General features: G+C 49.4%; 1 protein-coding gene across 7 annotated transcripts in view; it reads left to right on the top strand.

Annotated features, from left to right (window-relative positions):
- SLC39A11 (solute carrier family 39 member 11) overlaps positions 1–19,063 on the top strand; it is a 376,154-nt gene that overhangs the window by 121,012 nt on the left and 236,079 nt on the right. For all 7 annotated transcript variants that reach the window (XM_027518931.1, XM_027518935.1, XM_027518932.1 and 4 more), the window contains one exon: positions 11,906–12,064. In XM_027518931.1, coding sequence (XP_027374732.1) covers positions 11,906–12,064 — 159 coding nt within the window. The remainder of the gene's footprint in view (positions 1–11,905; positions 12,065–19,063) is intronic.

Below are 19,063 nucleotides of genomic sequence, written 5' to 3' on the forward strand. Positions count from 1 at the left end.
AAAGACGGCAGATCTGCCTTGGAATTGCTGGTGGTACTAGCCAGGGTTGACAGGTAAAATATAGGATGGTCAGTACAATTAAAATTTCAAATAAGCTGTGTTTAGTAGAAGCCTGTACCAAATTAAAAAATTCATTATTTATCTGAAATTCAGATATATTTGGACACTGACTATTTTTGTTTGCTAAGTCAGGTAGCCCTAGGTGGGGTTTGTCTTCTTCCTCCCTCCAGTCCCTTCTTGAGGTTCTGCCCCATCACTCTGGAACCCTTTGTATGTCCCCAGGATCAGGGCTAGGGTACCAATGGCTGTCTCCCACATCCATCGGGTGAGTTAGGACAGAAAACACTCTGAGAACCAGGCTTTCACATGTGGTGAAAACGAATCGTGATTGTGTTTGGAGTGAGGGGCAGCATCCTTCCTTCTCCTTGACCTTGACAGTCCCGTCCTTAAGCCCGCCCTGCGGATTTCCTTCGAGCCTGGAGGGACGCCCAGAGCCTGCAGTTTGAGGGTTCGTCTCCCCTCTGGAAGAAAACCAGCGAAGAGACCTCGGAGCTCTCTCTCCATGGAGCCAGACGGCTCAGTCTGCTCTCCTCTGTCACGTGCTGGCAGATTTTGACTGCCAGCCAGGTCTGGAGCAGCTTGGACCAGCGGGGGCGAGCGATGGGGTGGGGTGGGGGAGCTTGACCAGCTGGCACAGCCGCCCGTCTACAGGCCGAAGTCGAGAGGGTGCTGATGGGTTGGTGGCTGGGTGCCATGGAGAGGGTGCTTTGGACGGCAGGGCGTTCTCACTCTCTTGAGGACCAGCTGGTGAAGAGGTTTGATGAGGACACCCCCACCTCCCTTTTCCTTAGTCTACATGGAGTTAACAGTTTTGGCAGGCTGAGGGATTCTGGGAGTCCTCTGTCATCGAGTTCTTCCAAATGTAAGGGCTGATGAATTAATAATGAGCATGCTGACGCCTCTCCAGTATTCACCATAGTGGGTTTGTGCCAGAGGAATGGTGAACTCAAATGAAGAACAAACTCTAAATGTTCAGAGCATCATGGTCTTATTTTAAGTGTAGTTAAGGTCATGGCTCAGTGGTAAAGGATCTGCCTGCAATGCAGGAGATCTGGGTTCAATCCCTGGGTCGTGAAGATCCCCTGGAGAAGGAAATGACACCCCCTGTCTAGTATTCTTGCCTGGAGAATCCCATGGACAGAGAAGCCTGAGGGGCTACTGTTCATAGGTCACAAGGAGTCAGACACGACTGACCGACTTAACACTCCAGTTTCACACTGGAACCTGGATACAGAAGAGACTATCTCCAGTGCAAATGTGGTTCATTAGAATCTGGAGCGGCCTTCCTAAGAGTTAAAGAAAGTGAATATGATTTACATGTAATAATATGCACACATCTTCAAGTGTCAGCCCGATGGATTTCTCTTTTAATTATTATTTTTTTAGTTAAAGGATAATTGCTTTACAATGTTGTATTGGTTTCTGCCATACATCAACATGAATCAGCCATAGGTATACATATGTCCCTGCCCCTTGAACCTCCCTCCCACCTCCCACCCCGTGGCTTTTGACAATTGTATACATCTGTTTACCCATTGCCCAAAATGGGATCGAAGATGTTTCTGTCACCCCAGAAAGAGCTTCTGTTACCTAAGTCAGGTCTGCCTCTCCTCAGGCAACCACTTTGTAATTTCTGTCACCATCAGTTCAGTTCAGTCGCTCAGTTGTGTCCTACTCTTTGCGACCCCATGGACTGCAACACGCCAGGCTTCCCTGTTCATTACCAACTCCCGGAGCTTGCTCAAACTCACGTCCATTGAGCTGGTGATGCCATCCAACCATCTCATCCTCTGTCGTCCCCTTCTCCACCCACCTTCAATCTTTCCCAGCATCAGGGTCTTTTCCAGTGAGTTAGTTCTTTACATCAGGTGGCCAAAGCATTGGAGTTTCAGCTTCAGCATCAGTCCTTCCAATGAATATTCAGGACTGGTTTCCTTTAGAATGGACTGGTTGGATCTCCTTGCAGTCCAAGGGATTCTCAATAGTCTTCTCCAACACCACAGTTCAAAAGCATCAATTCTTTGGTGCTCAGCTTTCTTTATAGTCCAACTCTCCCATCCATACATGACTACTGGAAAAACCATGGCTTTGACTAGATGAACCTTTGTTGGCAAAGTCATGTCCCTGCTTTTTAATGGCTTCCCTGGTAGATCAGACGATAAAAAAAAGCATCTACCTACAATGTGGGAGACCCGGGTTCAGTCCATGGGTGGGGAAGATCCCTGGAGAAGGCAATGGCACCCCACTGCAGTACTCTTGCCTGGAAAATCCCATGGACGGAGGAGCCTGATAGGCTACAGTCCATGGGGTTGCAAAGAGTCGGACACGACTGAGCGGGTCATCATCATCATGCTTTTTAATATGCTGTCTAGGTTGGTCATAGCTTTCCTTTCGAGGAGCAAGTGTCTTTTAATTTCATGGCTGCAGTCACCATCTGCAATGATTTTGGAGCCCAGAAAAATAGTCTGTCACTGTTTCTATTGTTTTCCCATCTATTTGCCATGAAGTGATGAGACCGGATGCCGTGATCTTAGTATTCTGAATGTTGAGTTTTAAGCCAACTTTTTCACTCTCCTCTTTCACTTTTATCAAGAGGCTCTTTAGGTCTTCTTTGCTTTCTGCCATAAGGGTGGTATCATCTGCATATCTGAGGTTATTGATATTTCTCCTGGCATTCTTAATTCCAGCTTGTGCTTCGTCCAGTCCAGCGTTTCTCATGATGCACTCTGCATGTAAGTTAAATAAGCAGGGTGACAATACACAGCCTTGACATACTCCTTTCCCGATTTGGAACCAGTTTGTTGTTCCATGTCCAGTTTTAACTGTTGCTTCTTGACTTGCATACAGATTTCTCAGGAGGCAGGTAAGGTGGTCTGGTATTCCCATCTCTTGAAGACTTTTCCACAGTTTGTTGTGATCCACACAGTCAAAGGGTTTGGCATAGTCAATAAAGCAGAAGTAGATGTCTTTCTGGAACTCTCTTGCTTTTTTGATGATCCAGAGGACATTGGCAATTTGATCTCTGGTTCCTCTGGCTTTTCTAAAACCAGCTTGAACATCTGGAAGGTCACATTTCACATACTGCTGAAGCCTGTACCATAGATGGGTTTTAAATATTCTTGTGCTTGAAAGGAATCATACAGGGTAGGGCTCTGTGTGTATGTGTGTGTGTGTGTGTTTATATACAGGTTTCTTTCACTCAGTATAATGTTGGAGACTCCTCTGTGTCATGACATCAGTATTTTTTCCTCTTTTTATTGCTAGGGAATATTTCATTTATAAATGGACCACGGTGGGTTTGTCCATTCTCCTGTGGATGGACATTTGAGCTCTTGCATTTGGGTTTGGTTGTGACTGAAGCTGCTCTGAACCCTCCTGAGTCTTCGTGTGGACATTTGTTTTCATTTCTCTTGGGGCAGGTCTCCAGGAGAGGGATCAGTGGATCACAGGGTAGATTCTTTTTGAAGCTCCAGTGCTTTTTCCTGGTTTGGAAATTACATACCAGCTGGTAGGCCAGGCCTTTTGCCATTATTTTCATCAGGTGGGCGTGGCCAGCAAGACTTAGGTCACCCAGGCAGGTCTGCCTCAACCAACAACTGTAATTGAAGCTGAATGTAAATGATTATAATTCTGAGCTGTTTGGTTTAATTTTGTAAAATTGCAAGAAGCTGGTATATTTTGAGGGTTGTTTTTTTTCTTTTTTAAATAAAAGATTAGGTATAGATAGAGCCCCCATATGAATTTGATTCATGCCTGAGTCATGACTGAGAATTGACGTGCCGCACTGGAGAGCTGACTCAATGCAACATTTATGTGCCCCTCCCCACCCCCCCGTGGGCTTCTGATGTGTGACTCAGTGTTGAATGAACATGAGCGACCTCGTTTTGCAGGGTTTCCTGCTGAGTTTTCTTTCCTCCCCATCCCTCTGCTTGCGTTGTGGTCAGCTCTCCACTGCCCCACCTGCCATTGATATTCATTGTATTGTCAGTGAACTCTGTGCAATAATATCCTCCCCCTCTTTTATTAAGAGGGATATTTCGTTTTGTAGCTTGGCTTTTCCTCCAGTGTTTAAACCGTCTTCACTGTCACAGAAGAAATGCTTAATCGCACCCATCAAGCCAGAATATTCTGATGTGTCCCTCAAGACGCTCTTCACAAATTTCACATATGTTTCCAGAGCTGAAATTGTCCTAAACGAGCACTTAAGCAGAAATGAAAAGATCTGCCTGCTGTGGGCTAGGTGTTTAGCTACTGTTTGTGATTATGCTATGCTGGTACCCCTGACACCAGAGGGAAATTAATAGCATTATAGAGTAGGATCCCTCTGGCATTTTGAGAAGAAGGATCCTAGGAGCTTTGCTCGGTTTGGGGAACTACAGATGGGAAATATGGAATTTTACTCTCAAGCAACATGAGAAACAGCTTGCAAGTGTCCGCTGATTTCTTTTTTTTTAAGCTAAAAAAATGATCGTTTTGAGTACAGCCGATTGTCTGCTGATTTTAAATGTCTCCTCCTCTGCAAGTGCCTTTTGGCCTTTTTTATTTCCTTTTGTCCAGACTGTGAGTTAGGAGCCTTTAACAAAAACACACGGGCCAAGCGGTGTCTCACTGTCGTGCAGGCACCTGTCTGAAAATTGAACTTTTGTCCACAGGATCCTCTTCACTGTGAATCAGGGTCTTCTATGATCAAAACGTTAAAAACTATCATATCACAAATTTATAATATTTACTTATATATTTACATATTTTAAAATTATATTATCAATTCATTTTTTAAAATTTCCCCTAAGATATGTGCGTGTATAGTTTAACAAATCAGGTTGTTTTGTGGGGCTCACAGTAAGCAAGTCTGATGACCGTCCCCACCCCCAATTCCCACATAGGGATGCGCGAACACCGATTTTAGCTGTTTCCTCACTTGTTTTGCCTCCACATTTTCAACTGCATGCCTACTCTGATGTTTCTTGACTTTTTCAGCTTTAAGAATCTTCCATGATTTCTTCGTGTGGAAGGTGAGGATTTGGTTCTCTTATCCATCTCCACCCCCCACCCCCCCCAACCCCCACCATCCTACTCAAGAGACACTGTGTTTTTTAAGGTTAGTTCATAGTCACAGCTTAAAAATGGAATATTGTTCAGCCTTAAAAAGGAATGAAGTTCTGACAACATGGATGAACCTTGAAAGCATTATGCCCAGTGAAAAAAGCCAGACATGCGTGTGAAGTGTCTGTGCATGGGTATTCAGTAGATCACTTCAGTCCGTTCAACTCTTTGTGACCCTGTGGATTGTAGCCTGCTAGACTCTCCTGTCCATGGAGTTCTCCAGACAAGAATACTGGAGTGGGGGCCATGCCCTCATCCAGGGGATCTTCCTGACCCAGGGATTGAACCCATGTCTCCTAAGGCTTCCGCATTGCAGGCAGATTCTTTACTGCTGAGCCACTGGAGAAGCCCCATGAAGTGTCTGCTGCTGCTGCTACTGCTAAGTCGCTTCAGTCGTGTCCGATTTCTGTGCGACCCCATAGACGGCAGCCCACCAGGCTCCACCGTCCATGGGATTCTCCAGGCAAGACTACTGGAGTGGATTGCCATTGCCTTCTCCTCATGAAGTGTCTAGATTAAGTAAATTCAGAGAGACAGAGAGTAGCTTAGAGGTTACCAGTGGCTGGAGGGAGACGGGACAGGGAGCTACCTCTTCGTGGGTGCAGAGCTTCTGTTCTGTGAAAAGGTTTTGGAACTTTGTGCTGATGCTTGCTCAACACTGTGAGTGTCATCAGGGCCCCTGAATTATCCAGACTTTAAAGAGCACATTTTCTGTTGTATATATTCAACCTTGCATTTAAGTACCTTGGTTAAGAAATAAACAATGGCTTACATTGTTAAGACTGTCAATGGTATTCACTTATTTCCTTTCTTGTGCAATTTGGTGTTTTCCAGAGTTGGCAGTGATCTCTGTTTTTTCCCCTTTGCCTAGTTTTCTGGGCACCCGTTGTTAATCCACCACTAGCCTCCCACCGAGGACTGTAGACTCTCCCCCACGAGCATTCAAACCTCCTGGGCTCTACAGTCTGCCTTTTCCCAGAGCCCTCCAGCCCCTCTTCCCATCTAGGGTCTGGTTCTCCGAGCCTGTTGCAGTGTCGCTCTGATGTACTTTTTTTTTTTTTTTTCTCACCGCCTGGAGATGCCCTTTATTCCTTTCCCCCTGTCTTGACTTTCTTGTCTCACTGCTTCATCTCATGGAGTAAACACATCCTTGAGTGTCTTTCTGAGAAGGGGCAACAGGGAGGTCAGTCTCCGGCTTCCGCAGACGCAGAGCCTGACCTGGGGACCCCCTGCTCGAGGAATCTAGGGAGGACATGCTCTTTGGGGTAGCGGCTCCGAGCGGCTCCACTTGACATCTTTCCGGCTGGGGTCACTGTCACCGAGTCTAGGCTTGTACAGCGCATGGCAGGCCGGTAAATCTAGAGACGAGTTGTCGGAGCAAGGAATAGCGACTTTGTTCAGAAAACTGGTAGACTGAGAAGATGGTGGGCCAGTGTCCCAAAGAACCATCTTACCCGAATTCAGGATTCTTTTATATTAAAAGGGGAGTGGGTATGAGTGGCTGTTGCAAACTTCCTGGTGTCAGAATCCGCTGTTCTTGCCTCCATTTATTTAGGTCAATCACGACGTCCCTATAAACCTCCAAAAAGACAAACGTTATTCTCAGTTCTGCAGCTTTTTATCTCTCTCTGAGTGGAAAAGTGTTTTAGAGCCTAGAACTTCCCTGGTGGGCCAGGGGTTAAGCGCCTCCTGGGAGCGCAGGGGACATGGGTTCCTCCCTGATCCGGAAGATGCCACATGCCGAGGAGCCCTCCTGGGAGTGCAGGGGACATGGGTTCCTCCCTGATCCAGAAGATGCCACATGCCGAGGAGCCCTCCTGGGAGTGCAGGGGACATGGGTTCCTCCCTGATCCAGAAGATGCCACATGCCAAGGAGCCCTCCTGGGAGTGCAGGGGACATGGGTTCCTCCCTGATCCGGAAGATGCCACATGCCAAGGAGCCCTCCTGGGAGTGCAGGGGACATGGGTTCCTCCCTGATCCGGAAGATGCCACATGCCGAGGAGCCCTCCTGGGAGTGCAGGGGACATGGGTTCCTCCCTGATCCGGAAGATGCCACATGCCGAGGAGCCCTCCTGGGAGTGCAGGGGACATGGGTTCCTCCCTGATCCGGAAGATGCCACATGCCGAGGAGCAACTGAACCTGTTTCACCTCAACCCGGAGCCCGCGCACCTTAGGGCCTACGCTCTGCAACAGAGGAAGTCCCTGCAATGAGAAGCCCACCCACCGCAGCGAAGAGTAGCCCCTGCTCGCTGCAACTAGAGAAAGCCTGTACAAAGCGTAGAAGACCCAGTGCAGCCAAATAAACGAAATAAATAAATAGATTAAAAAAAAATAAAGATCGGAGCCTTGAGAGTGGACTCTCCTCTATATTTTGGGCTACGGGCAATGTTCTTACAGCAAAAGCAATCGCGTACAAGGTAAAAGAAAAGAAAACAGACCCAGTGTGGGGTCGGATTTGTTCTTCCCTGGCGCACTGGTAGCCCCGTTTGTCTTTCTAAGCAGGGTTGCGGCTGCGGGAGGATCTTCAGTACCTGTCATCTGGAGTCATGAAGGGGACTGGTGGGTAACGACTTTTTTTTTTTTTTGAGCTCATTCCCTGAAGTCTTGTGCCGGGTGATTACCACCTCCCCATCACTAGACTCTCCCCTGCAGGCCCTGCTTCTTAGGGGTAATTGAAGGTTAATCAGATACACTACTTCCTGCTTCTGTATCAGCTAGTTAATATGTCACTACATACAGATTAAAAAAAAAAAATTTCCCAACATTTAAAGGAGCTTTGCTAGTGTTGACAGTTTCCAGGAAGCTACCCATGTTGAGGGATTATCTTAAAAAATATATATATATCTATAGGATTTATCATACAGTCCAGGAATCGCACTCCCTGGTGTTTACCCAAACGAACTGAAGAGTTACGTCCGCACAGAAGCCAGCACACGGGTGATTACAGCAGTTTTATTCATAATTGCCAAAGCGTGGAAGCACCCAAGATGCCCTGTGATAAGTGAATAGATAAGTAATACCAGGGCCCATCCAGACAATGGACTATTATTCAGTGCTAAAAAGAAACGAGCTATCAAGCCATGAAGAGACATGGAAGGATCTTAAACGCACTTGACTTAAGTGGAAGAAGCCGGTCTGAAAAGGCTGAATACTGTACAATTTCAGCTATAAGGCATTTTGGAAAAGCCAAAACTGTGGAGCCAGTAAAAGGATTAGCGGTTGCCAAGGGTTGCCAGGGAGCCGGAAGAGATGAACAGACGGAGCACGAGAGTTCTAGGGCGTGGAACTGCCGGTCCTGACACCAGAATAGTAGATGCACGTCTTTGTGGCTTTGCGCAAACTCAGAATATACAGCACAGAGAGCCGTCTCCAATGTAGACTGTGGACTTTGGGTGATAACCATGTGCCGGTGTACGTTTACTGATCGTAACAAACGCCCCACCCGGTGAAGGATGTGGATGGTGGAGAGGCTGTGCATGTGTGGTGCAGGCAGTATGTGGGAATTCTCTGTACTTTCTGCTCAGTTTGGCTGTGAATATAAAACTGCTCTAAAAAAAAAAAAGGAACACATGCCTTTATCTGCTGTAAGAGTTTCCTGTTGCTGCTGTAACAAGCACCCCAAGCACAGTGGCTTAGAACGACTCAGATATATCATCCGACAGCACTGGAAATTAGAGGTTCACATTGGTTCTAACTGGGGTAAAATCAAGGCGGCAGCAGGGCTGCGTTCCTGCTGGAGGCTCCTGGGAAGAACCTGTTGCTTTGCCTCCTCCAGGTTCTAGAGCCCACCGACCTCCCTTGTCTCGTGACCTTTTCTCCATCGTCAAGTCAGTGACATAGCATCTTCCAGTCTCTCCTGTCTGACCATGCTCTTGTCGTCACATCTTTCTGATTCTGACTCATCTTGCTCTCTCATAACGTTTCTTGTGATGATGTGGGCCCTACCCAGCTCACCCAGGATCATCTCACCATCTCAGAATCCTTAACCACAGCTGCTGAGTCCCTCTTGCCATGTAAGGTGACATGACAGGTTTTATGGATTAGGAGGTGGTCATCTTTGAGGGGGGTGCTTCCCAGGTGGCGCTAGTGGTAAAGAACCCGCCTGCCAATGCAGGTGATGTAAGAGATGTGGGTTCGATCCCTGGGTCAGGAAGATCCCCTGAAGGAGATCATGGCAACCCTCTCCAGTGTTCTTGCCTGGAGAATCCCACGGACAGAGGAGCCTGGTGGGCTGCAGTCCATAGGGTCACAAAGAGTAGGACATGACTGAAGTGACTTAACATGTACGCACACATCTTTGGGGGAGAAGTGATTATTTTGTTGATCACGTATGCCCTTTATTATTTCTTAAATTATGTTTGCACTGGGTCTTCCTTGTAGCGCACCAGCTTTCTCTAGTGTCAAGTGTCGGCTACTCTCCAGCTGCAGAGCACAGGCTTCTCATTGCAATTCCAGTGGAACCCAGCTCCATCCCAAGACCGATTCTTGGTCATGTTCCAAGCTGTGGGAGGCAGGGAGACTGTTGAGGAGAAGGAAGGAAGGAAATCCTGTTGGGTTCCAGGTTTGACTGGAGGACAGAGGACAGGGATTCTTAAGAAAGGGACCCACCTGAGTCGTTGGAGATGCCTTTCCATGTCCAGCATCCTGGATTCTGGCCAACTCTCCCTTGAGAGGCATAACCTTTCTGATCTGTGTCTTATCACTTGTCCATGAGAATATTGTATTTTTCACGTGTAGAAGCAGAAAAAAGATTGGTATCCAGCGATGCCTAGGGATAGAGGGAGCTTTGACAGAAGAGGTTGGACTTGACGTTGAGAAGGTGATGGGATGCCAAGGCTGGGGAAGTACCCCAGTGACATCGACAGGGATGAGATATGGGGAGGGACTGGAGTGGTCTTACTGGCGATGTGGTCTAAATGGGAGGCCCCGAAACACGCAAGGATGGAGGTTGCTGGGCATGCCTGGGCCGCCTCTGTACTTCTGTGCTGGCCTTCCTTGGCGGAGCTTACCACAGATGGCAGCTCTAGAGGGCTGTTGAATTCTAAAGCAGGTGAGACAGAGTCTGGGAGAGGGATGATTAGCCCCCGGCATAGAGGTTCCCACAGGCTTCCTCTGACGGCCCCATGGAGCTGAACTGATGGGCCACTTTTACTGTTTCTGGGAGTCTAAATGCAAGAGACCTGGGTTCAATTCCTGGGTTGGCAGGATCCCCTGGAAAAGGAAATGGCAACCCACTCCAGTATTCTTGCCTGGAGAATCCCATGGACAGGAGCCTGTCAGACTACAGTCCATGGGGTCGCAAGAGTTGGACTCGACTTATCGAGTAAACCACCAAACGTAGACAGTGTATTAAAAAGCAGAGACATCACTTTGCCGACAAAGGTCCGTATAGTCAAACCTATGATTTTTCCAGTAGTCATGTACGAATGTGAGAATTGGATCGTAAAGAAGGCTAAGTGCCGAAAAATTGATGCTTTCGAATTGTGGGCCTGCAGAAAGTCCCTGGGGCTGCAAGGAGATCAAACCAGGCAATCCTAAAGGAAATCAACCCTGAATATTCATTAGAAGGACTGATGTGGAAGCTCCAATACTTTGGTCACCTGATGCGAAGAGCCGAGTCCTTGGAAAAGACGCTGATGGTGGGAAAGGCTGAAGGCAAAAGGAGAAGAGGGTGATAGAGAATGAGATGGTTGGATGGCATCACTGACTCAGTGAACATGAATTTGAGCTAACTCTGGGAGACAGAGGAGGGCAGAGGAACCTAGTGAGCAGCAGTCCATGGGGTCACAAAGAGTCGGACGTGACTGAGCGACTGAACAATAGCAGCTGAGGCAGGTGCAATTTTCAACAGGTGGCGCTGAGATTTTTCTTGGGAGCATCTAGTGCCGAGCCAATGACTGTGTGTGAGTGACGCTCTGCAGAAGAGAAATCATTTTCTTTCCTCACGTATTTGTTCTTTATTCTTGTGTTCGTAATACCTGGTTCTGTCACTCGGATGTTATTTTGGAGATGGATGATGCAGATGTGTTTTTCAAGGCAAGGCGGCATTAAGTAATTTTAGAAACCCATTCAGCACTGTGCCTGTCAGTGCTGACTGTCATACGGTTGCAATGGGTCGTGGGTGTACTCTAGCCAAGACGTCACAGCATCTGTAAGAGGAGACAACTGTGAGTGAGTGTCTTAATTCACTAAACACTGGAGAACTCTGGATCCCGTTGACTCCACTGCAGTTCGAGTCCAGTTTCATTTCTCTCCTTTCCCTCTCGTGGTTCCCTTCTCACTGAGGTGGGGATGGTCCTGCTTTGGTCAGTTCCCCGGATCTGCCACTTCCTGGCTCAGTGACCTTGGGCAAATGATCTTATTACTTCGAGATTCAATTTCTTTATCTACGAACAGCAGCTAGGACAAATCTAGATACCGTATTTAAAAGCAGAGACATCACTTCGCTGACACAGGTCAGTATAAGTCAGGGCTATGGTTTCTCCAGCAGTCAGGTATGGATATGAGAGATGATAGCAAACTAGACTCCCTCTTCACAAAGTCCAGATTAAGCTCTCACAGCAGTTGATTTCTCATGGCTGCTTTTTGCCTTGGAATAGTTCCCGCCTACCACTGAGAATTAAGGCTTAACCCAGGTGACACTCAAGAGTTCCAGCTGGGCCACAGAGAATTAGGAAAGTCCCCACTGGAAGGGCTTCTGGGGATGGTTTAACGGTTTGCTGCTTTTCACGGCTTTGCAGGTCATGCTGGCGGCTTCCTACTGGTCCCTCCTGGCCCCGGCAGTGGAGATGGCCATGTCCTCCGGCGGCTTCGGTTCCTTGGCCTTTCTCCCCGTGGCCATCGGCTTCACCCTTGGAGCGGCCTTTGTCTACGTGGCCGACCTCCTGATGCCTCACTGGGTGAGTACCGCTCCTCCCTGGGCTCTCGTGTCAGGGCGTGTCCAGCTCTGTGCCACGAATCTACTTCTGTTCAAACTCAACACCCTGGGTCATGTCTCTGTTAAGTGGCTAGTGGTATCGAAATAGATACTTCAAGCCATTTAGGGCTTTTACCTAGAGGGATTGAATTGTGACTGAAAAGAAAATAAGCTCTCGGTGGTCTGACTCATCAGCTCTTCAGTCGCATTTTGCTAAGTTCGGATTTTAAATGTCAGATCTTGTTAAACACGCAGAGAACACCTGGACGTCATTCGCTGCGGCACTGTCTGCAGGAATGGACCTCGACTGGGGCAAGGGAGTGACCGGGACGCTGGTCCTGACCCTTAGCGAGCTTATGACGTCACCAGGGAGCTGAGAACACGCTGGACCACAGCAGAAGACACTCAGCAGAGCATCCCCTCCATGAGCGCTGATTAATAGAGGGATGAGGTGGGGGACCGGGCAACAGGGCTCTGGACTGGGCTCGCTTCTGACACAAACCAGTTGTATGTCCCTTACCCTCAGTTTCCTTCTTTTGACTTGAGGGTTTATAACTCCCTTAAGGGGTTGCCAGGTAATAATTTTAAAAAATCTAAAAAGGCACCAAGGATTTCCCTGGTGTTCCAGCGGTTGAGAATCCTCCCTGCCCATGCAGGGGACATGGGTTCAATCCCTGGTCCAGGAGGGACCACAAGCCTCGGGGCAGCTAAGCTCGAGCGCCACAACTTCTGAAGCCTGCATGGCCTCGAGCCCCCGACCCCCGCAACTCGCTGCAACTAGAGAGAGTCTGCACAGCCATGAAACCCCAGCTCAGCCAAAAATTGTGAATTAAAGAAAGTAATAAGGCACCAGAATTTGGGTGAGCCGATGATTTTTTTTATTTTTTGCCTAAACAGTGCTGGGAGGTTGGCTTTGGGGAGCGAGCTTTCCCTGGCTCACAGAGAAGCCCGATACACAGAGCAGCCTGCATTCTGGCTGCAGTCCCTGAGCAGAGAGAGCCAAAGCCAGACCGTGAGACTGTGACCCAGCTCCATTGGCTGAAACCAGCTTGGCTGAAGGGTGGCTGTCAGGAAGGACCCAGTGCAGGCACGCGTCACCTTAACAGGCGCTGTGTTTTAACAAGTCCCTGAGGTGGGCAGAAGCCCCCCGAGAGACCTGAGCTGGGGCTTGAATTCTCTGCTCACCCAGGAAGGGAGGAGGCGCGGGAAGGACCATCCGGGGGAGAGAGTTTCTCTGGGGATCGTGGTGGGCGGGGAGCAGGTCGGGTTCCCTGGAGTCGGCAGGGCTCGTACCCCAGGACGTAGGCTCACCTTTCCCCACCTGCCTTCTTCCTTCCCCATCGGAGAGAGAGAAGGAAGAGTCTTGGGAGGAACGTGGCCCAGACACTCATGAGAAACCGATCACTCTTGATCCGGAGGGACCAGCCTCTGGACCGAACAGCTCATTGTGCGGTGATGTCTGCGTGGGGAGCCGTGATGTCATCTTGGAGGAAAGACTGTGTCCTTCTCGTTCAACGAGAGCTTGTCAGGCTGTGGTCCTCTGTCCCCACCCCCCGGACCCTCTGCCCCCTTGTTGTTGGACACGTCTGCTTGCTAATGGCTCTGGGAGGGTCCTCCGGGTGGACTGCCATAGCCTGCTGTCCAGCCCACCTGGGTTCCGTGTGACCTTGCCAGTGGAGTGTATTCTCCTTGCCCGGGCAGGAAGGCCAATGGCGTTCACGCCTGGATGGCAGACCGGGGCTGGCACGGCCCCTGCTGGTCTCCTTCTGCCCTTCCCACCCGAGCCCCCCCGGGCTTCCAAGGCAATATATGGCAGAGGGCTCTTTGTCTCGTGAGGAGTCACTGTTCCCTGGTACTGGGGCGGGGAGGGCGGGGGTGGGGTGGGGGTGTCAGCGTATTTGATCAGCTGCCCGAATGTAGAGGCTTTCTCTGGGCCGTGTAAACAGTCATTTGTTCTTTGCTGCGGTACATTTTTTTTTCCTTAACCTTTTGCTTCCTGTTTGCTCTACTGTATGCTTTGAATATAGAGAAGATCCCAGCGGGAAGTCTTGGAAAATGAGGCCTGGTTGGGGAGTGGTGGGTGAGCACTGAGGGAGAGAATGAAAGGTCTTCAGAAAGGGCGTAAAAACCTTGAACGCCCAGGACCTCGCTCATTGGCAGAAAGATCAACCTGGCGGGAAGCATCTGTTCTGGGACGTTTTAAGAGAAGTTAGTTCATGCTGTTGATGTGAGAAGGGGAATTTGTCTTGGACGAACTCGGAAACAGATAAGCATTGTTTATAACTGCAGCAGTACCCAAATGCAAACGTGACGCTAAGAGTGGTGCCGGGGAGCTGTTTGTCCATCTCTCTGAGACAGGCTGGAGGTTTCTCTCGGTCTCACTGTGAATTTGCCAACCAGACCTAGAAAGGGCAGCTGCTCGGACGTAGGGAAGATGCATCTTGGAGTCTGAGTTATTGGGTTTTGACCTTGAGTCTGGCTGGTTGTCAGCATTGATTGTGCAGTCAAGGGGAATACATTCTTCTGGGGGAGAAAGCGGTGGCCAGAGTTTGGTTTCAGAACGCTCACTGCAGTTGGAGTGTAGGAACCAGGAGTTCTGTGGGGCAATTCCAACTGAGATCTCTTCAGTTTCCTGTTCATCTCACTTTGCGACAAAGCCACACGGCTCAGCACACAGCCCAGGAGCAGGACGCAGTCGTGAGAGCAAAAGGCTTTGGCTGCAGAGATGACAGACGGGGCTCGTCCTGCAAAACGAGTGCCTGGAGGAAGGGGGCCCTGCCTGCAGAAGACCCCACAGCCTCTGCTTTGTCCTCTGGGAGGACTGTGCATGGACTTTGGGCAAGAGGGAGCAAGCCAGTCCCTGGTGAAACAAGCTGGTGCAGGAGTATGCTCAGCACAGAGGTGCTTTGAGGGATTCTTTTAGCATTCCCTAAACATATCTTTTAAACTTTTCTTAAATTTTTCCTCGGCCTTTTTTTTTTTTTAGTATTTCCTTGGCTGTGCCACAGGCCTGTGGGATCTTAGTTCCCCGACCAGGGATTGAACCGGTGTGCCCTGCACTGTAAGTGCGGAGTCCTAACCACTGGAGCCCCAGGGAAGAGCCTGCTGGAGGGCTTCTGACATTGACCCGTGACGGTCCAAGCACAGGTGCCTCTGCGAGTCCACAGGGGAGGTGCCCTCCCTATTTCTTCTTACACATTCAGGACCTGAAGGGTGGCAAAACTGCAGGAGGGCGGGAAGGAAATGGTTAACTCTGACCTTGTCCTCTAACTCGGCTCCCCTCCATTCAGCCTTTCAGATGTATTTGTCTCCCTTTTGGAGCTTGAGCCCCACATTGCTCATGAAAAGGGCTTTACTCATAACAGCCTGTCAGGTTGAACCCGCTGTGGCCACGTTAATTCCGCTTGTCCAGTCGCTCCCTGAAAGGGTGTTTATTTTCCTGCATTTATCTGAGGGTAGAGTGGAGAAGGCGGACACGGTCACCGTTAATGGGAAACGAGCTGACAGAGTTGTACGGAGGCTTTGCCAAATGATGGCTTAATGAGAGTGGAAACGGGCGGGGGTGGCTGAGGAAGGTGGAATCGGCCAGGCCCCGGAGGAAGGCGGTGGTGGTGAGTGTGGCTCAGGCCAGTCTGAGCCCATGGTCCCCCTGGATGGCTCTAGGGAGAAGCAGAATGGACCATGGACAGCTATCTGGAGATGCTGACATTTTTGTGATCTTTTCAGTTTGCTTCTATGTAAAGTTAAGATTGGCGGTGACTGCGAAGACTGCACCTTCAGTGTAAAGCAGAGATTTTTCTACTGGTGGGTGGAGGGGAGGCGGGGAGAGGAGGGTGGCTGTGTATCTCCATGGCTTCCTGTCTCTCTTTTTAGTCTTATTAATATTGCATTAATGCAACACACAAATCTCATTATAAAAATTAAACAGATTTTTATGTGACAGTCCTTTCTTGCCACAGACTGTATCCTGCTAAAGTTCATGCGTTAAACTTAATTTCCAGTATGATGGTGTTAGGAAGCGGGGCCTTTTGAAGGTGACCAGGTCATGAGGGTGGAGCCCTCATAAATGGGATTAGTGCCCGGATAAAGGAGCCCCCAGAGAGCTCCCCTCCTGGCCTCTAGCACATCAGGACGTGTGCACACTGTCTATGAGCCAGGAAGTGGGCTCTCTCCAGACACTGAATCTACTAGCACTTTGACCTCGGGCTTCTCAGCCTCTAGAATTGCCAGAAATAAATGTCTGTTGTTTATAAGCCACCTGCTGCTGCTGCTGCTGCTAAGTTGCTTCAGTCATGTCCTACTCTGTGCGACCCCATAGATGGCAGCCTACCAGGCTCCCCCGTCCCTGGGATTCTCCAGGCAAGAACACTGGAGTGGGTTGCCATTTCCTCCTCCAATGCATGAAAGTGAAAAGTGAAAGTGAAGTCGCTTAGTCGTGTCCGACTCTTCGAGACTCCATGGACTGCAGCCTACCAGGCTCCTAGTTGATGGTAATTTGTTACAGTAGCCTAAAAAAAAACATACCTGGTTTTGGCGAATTCCCTGGCAGTCCAGTGGTTAGGACTATGCTTCTGCTGCAGGGGGGACACGTGTGATCCCTGGTTGGGGAACTAAAGGAAAAAAAAAGTCAGCCTGAATGGAATAGGATGCTTCCTTTTTCCTGAACTCTTCCCAGATCAAAGTCAACCATCATCATCAGTTTAGTGGGTACCCTTGTAGATTTTTCTCTTTTCTCTCTTTTTTTTCCTTTTGTAAAAAGATTTACATTGTATCTTATAAATATTAAGACATAACTACTCCCTCCTATGCTTGTATTGTTTAAGTACGCTTCAAATGAACTGTAAAGCAACCTGAACGCTGCCTCCTGTATTTAGACTTCCCTCTCTTTACATGTGTATGTGCCTGCACGCGTTTTCGCACAGTTGGAACCGTCTGTGCTTTCTCTTCTTGTGTGTTATTTTTAAAATTCGAAATGATTTTCATCTCCTCGTTGTAGCACCTGCGCGGAGACCTTGCGTCTTTGTGCAGCTTGCCGGACCGCTTCCCTGCGGCTGAGTAGTTCGATCGCTCTGTGCTTTTGCGTACGTATGTGTGTGTGTGTCCTGGAGATGTGATTTTGTTATGTGTTTCCTGAAAAACAAGTAGTAACATACAAGCTGTGATGCCGCCACTTGCTTTTGCAGCTTTGCTTTCGGTCTTGGCAGCCTGCTCTCTGGGAGATGCCTGCTCCCCGCCCCTTTCCTCCCTGCCTGGGGATCTGACATCCGAAGAGGCTGCCCAGGGACTGCAGGGGGCAGGGACGTGGACGCTCCTGTCGGGCAGCGTGGCTGACGACCCTGGCTGGTCAGGCTCCAAGGTCAGCAAGCGTCAGGGGTACTGCCTTCTCCCCAGCCCCTTCGTGAGTCTGTGTCCCGATCCTGTTCCGCTTCCCTTAGTCTTTGCCGTGATGGCACGGAAGATGCCTCTGCTGAAAACTTAAACGAGCAGGGTGGGCGCACACCTTTTTTAAAAATCATTTTTATTGGCATGTAGTTGCCTTACAGTGTAGTGTTATTTTCTACTGTACAGCGAAGTGAATCAGCCACATGTGTAATTACATCCCCACTTTTTTGGGTTTCCTTCCCATTCAGGTCACCACGGAGCACAGCGTTCCCTGAGCTGTACGTGGGTTCTCGTTAGCTGTCTATTTTATACGTAGTATTGCACATACTTCTAATATGTACTCAGCTGTTGCTGGTGTCGGCTTCCGGCTGCCGGAGTTGCGGTGAGAGCCACGTGTGACCACTGTTTGGAAGGGACAGATGCTGCAGGAGGCGATGATTTTGCCCCAGGAGGGGGGATGTATGTTTTCCTTTCCTTCATGGACTCTGCATCTTTAGCATTCTGATTCTACTTAACGGAAGAGTACCTAACAGAGGAGGTGCAGGTGGGGGAGAATGTCGAGGGTCGCTTGCAGGGGGAGGAACTGCAGTGGCGTTTCCACTCGTAGAATCTATTGTCCTGTTGTCCTTGAGTTGCTAAGTCGTGTCGACTCTTTTGTGACCCTGCAGCCCGCCAGGCTCGTCTGTCCTTGAGATTTCCCGGGCGAGAATAGTGGAGCGGGCTGTCATTTCCTCCTCCAGGGCATCTTCCCAACCCAGGGATTGAACCCACCTCTCCTGCTTGGCAGGTGAATTCTTTACTGCTGAACCACCAGAGAAGATCCCAGAATTCTGGTATCAAAGAAGAAAAGGAGTCAATTTTACGGATGCAGCTGTTGGTCTGGCCACTTCTTCAAGAGGAAGGAGCTGGATTAAGGCCCCTGGAAAAGCTAAAAGGTTGTCGTCTCCTATATTGAGCCCTGGGGATACGTGACAGAAGTTGTGTCAGCGAGAGCAGGACGCGGATGCTGGCCCTGAAGATGTCCTGTGCAGCTCCGTGTCCGTGGCTCCTTTGGTCCTGTGTCTTGGGGCTGGAGGAGGGGAAGGGATCGTCAGCCGTGTGTCTCAGAAGTACACGTTGTCTCTAGAATCACAGCCAGTTCCCTTCAGAGCCTCCCTTCTCCAATTCCATGAGTAAATAGTAGGTGGACTCACCTTGATCTGAGCAAGACCAGGGTGTTCTGAATTTAATGCCAAAACTGATAGACGGTTGCGAGCTCCGAACACAGTCCTTCAGGCATTTGCACATTCTCTCCTGCTCACCCTGCAGAATGCGGTTTGTGTGTTCTTCACCAGAAAGCTTCCCTGGCCGTCCCAGCTGTTGGCACCTCCCACATCTTGACCCTTCTCTTCCCTGTGGATAGCGGGCCTCCAGGAGGTAGGAATGAAGAATAAATGAATGCATGGAGATACTGAGTGGGAGATAGTGTTAGTGGCTCAGTTGCGTCCGACTCTTTGGGACCCCATGGACTGTAGCGCCTCTGTCCACGGGATTCTCCAGGCAAGAATGCTGGAGTGGATTGCCACGCCCTCCTCCGGGGATCTTCCCGACCCAGGGATTG

This window comes from Bos indicus x Bos taurus, chromosome 19 (assembly GCF_003369695.1).
Source record: "Bos indicus x Bos taurus breed Angus x Brahman F1 hybrid chromosome 19, Bos_hybrid_MaternalHap_v2.0, whole genome shotgun sequence".
NCBI lineage: Eukaryota > Metazoa > Chordata > Mammalia > Artiodactyla > Bovidae > Bos > Bos indicus x Bos taurus.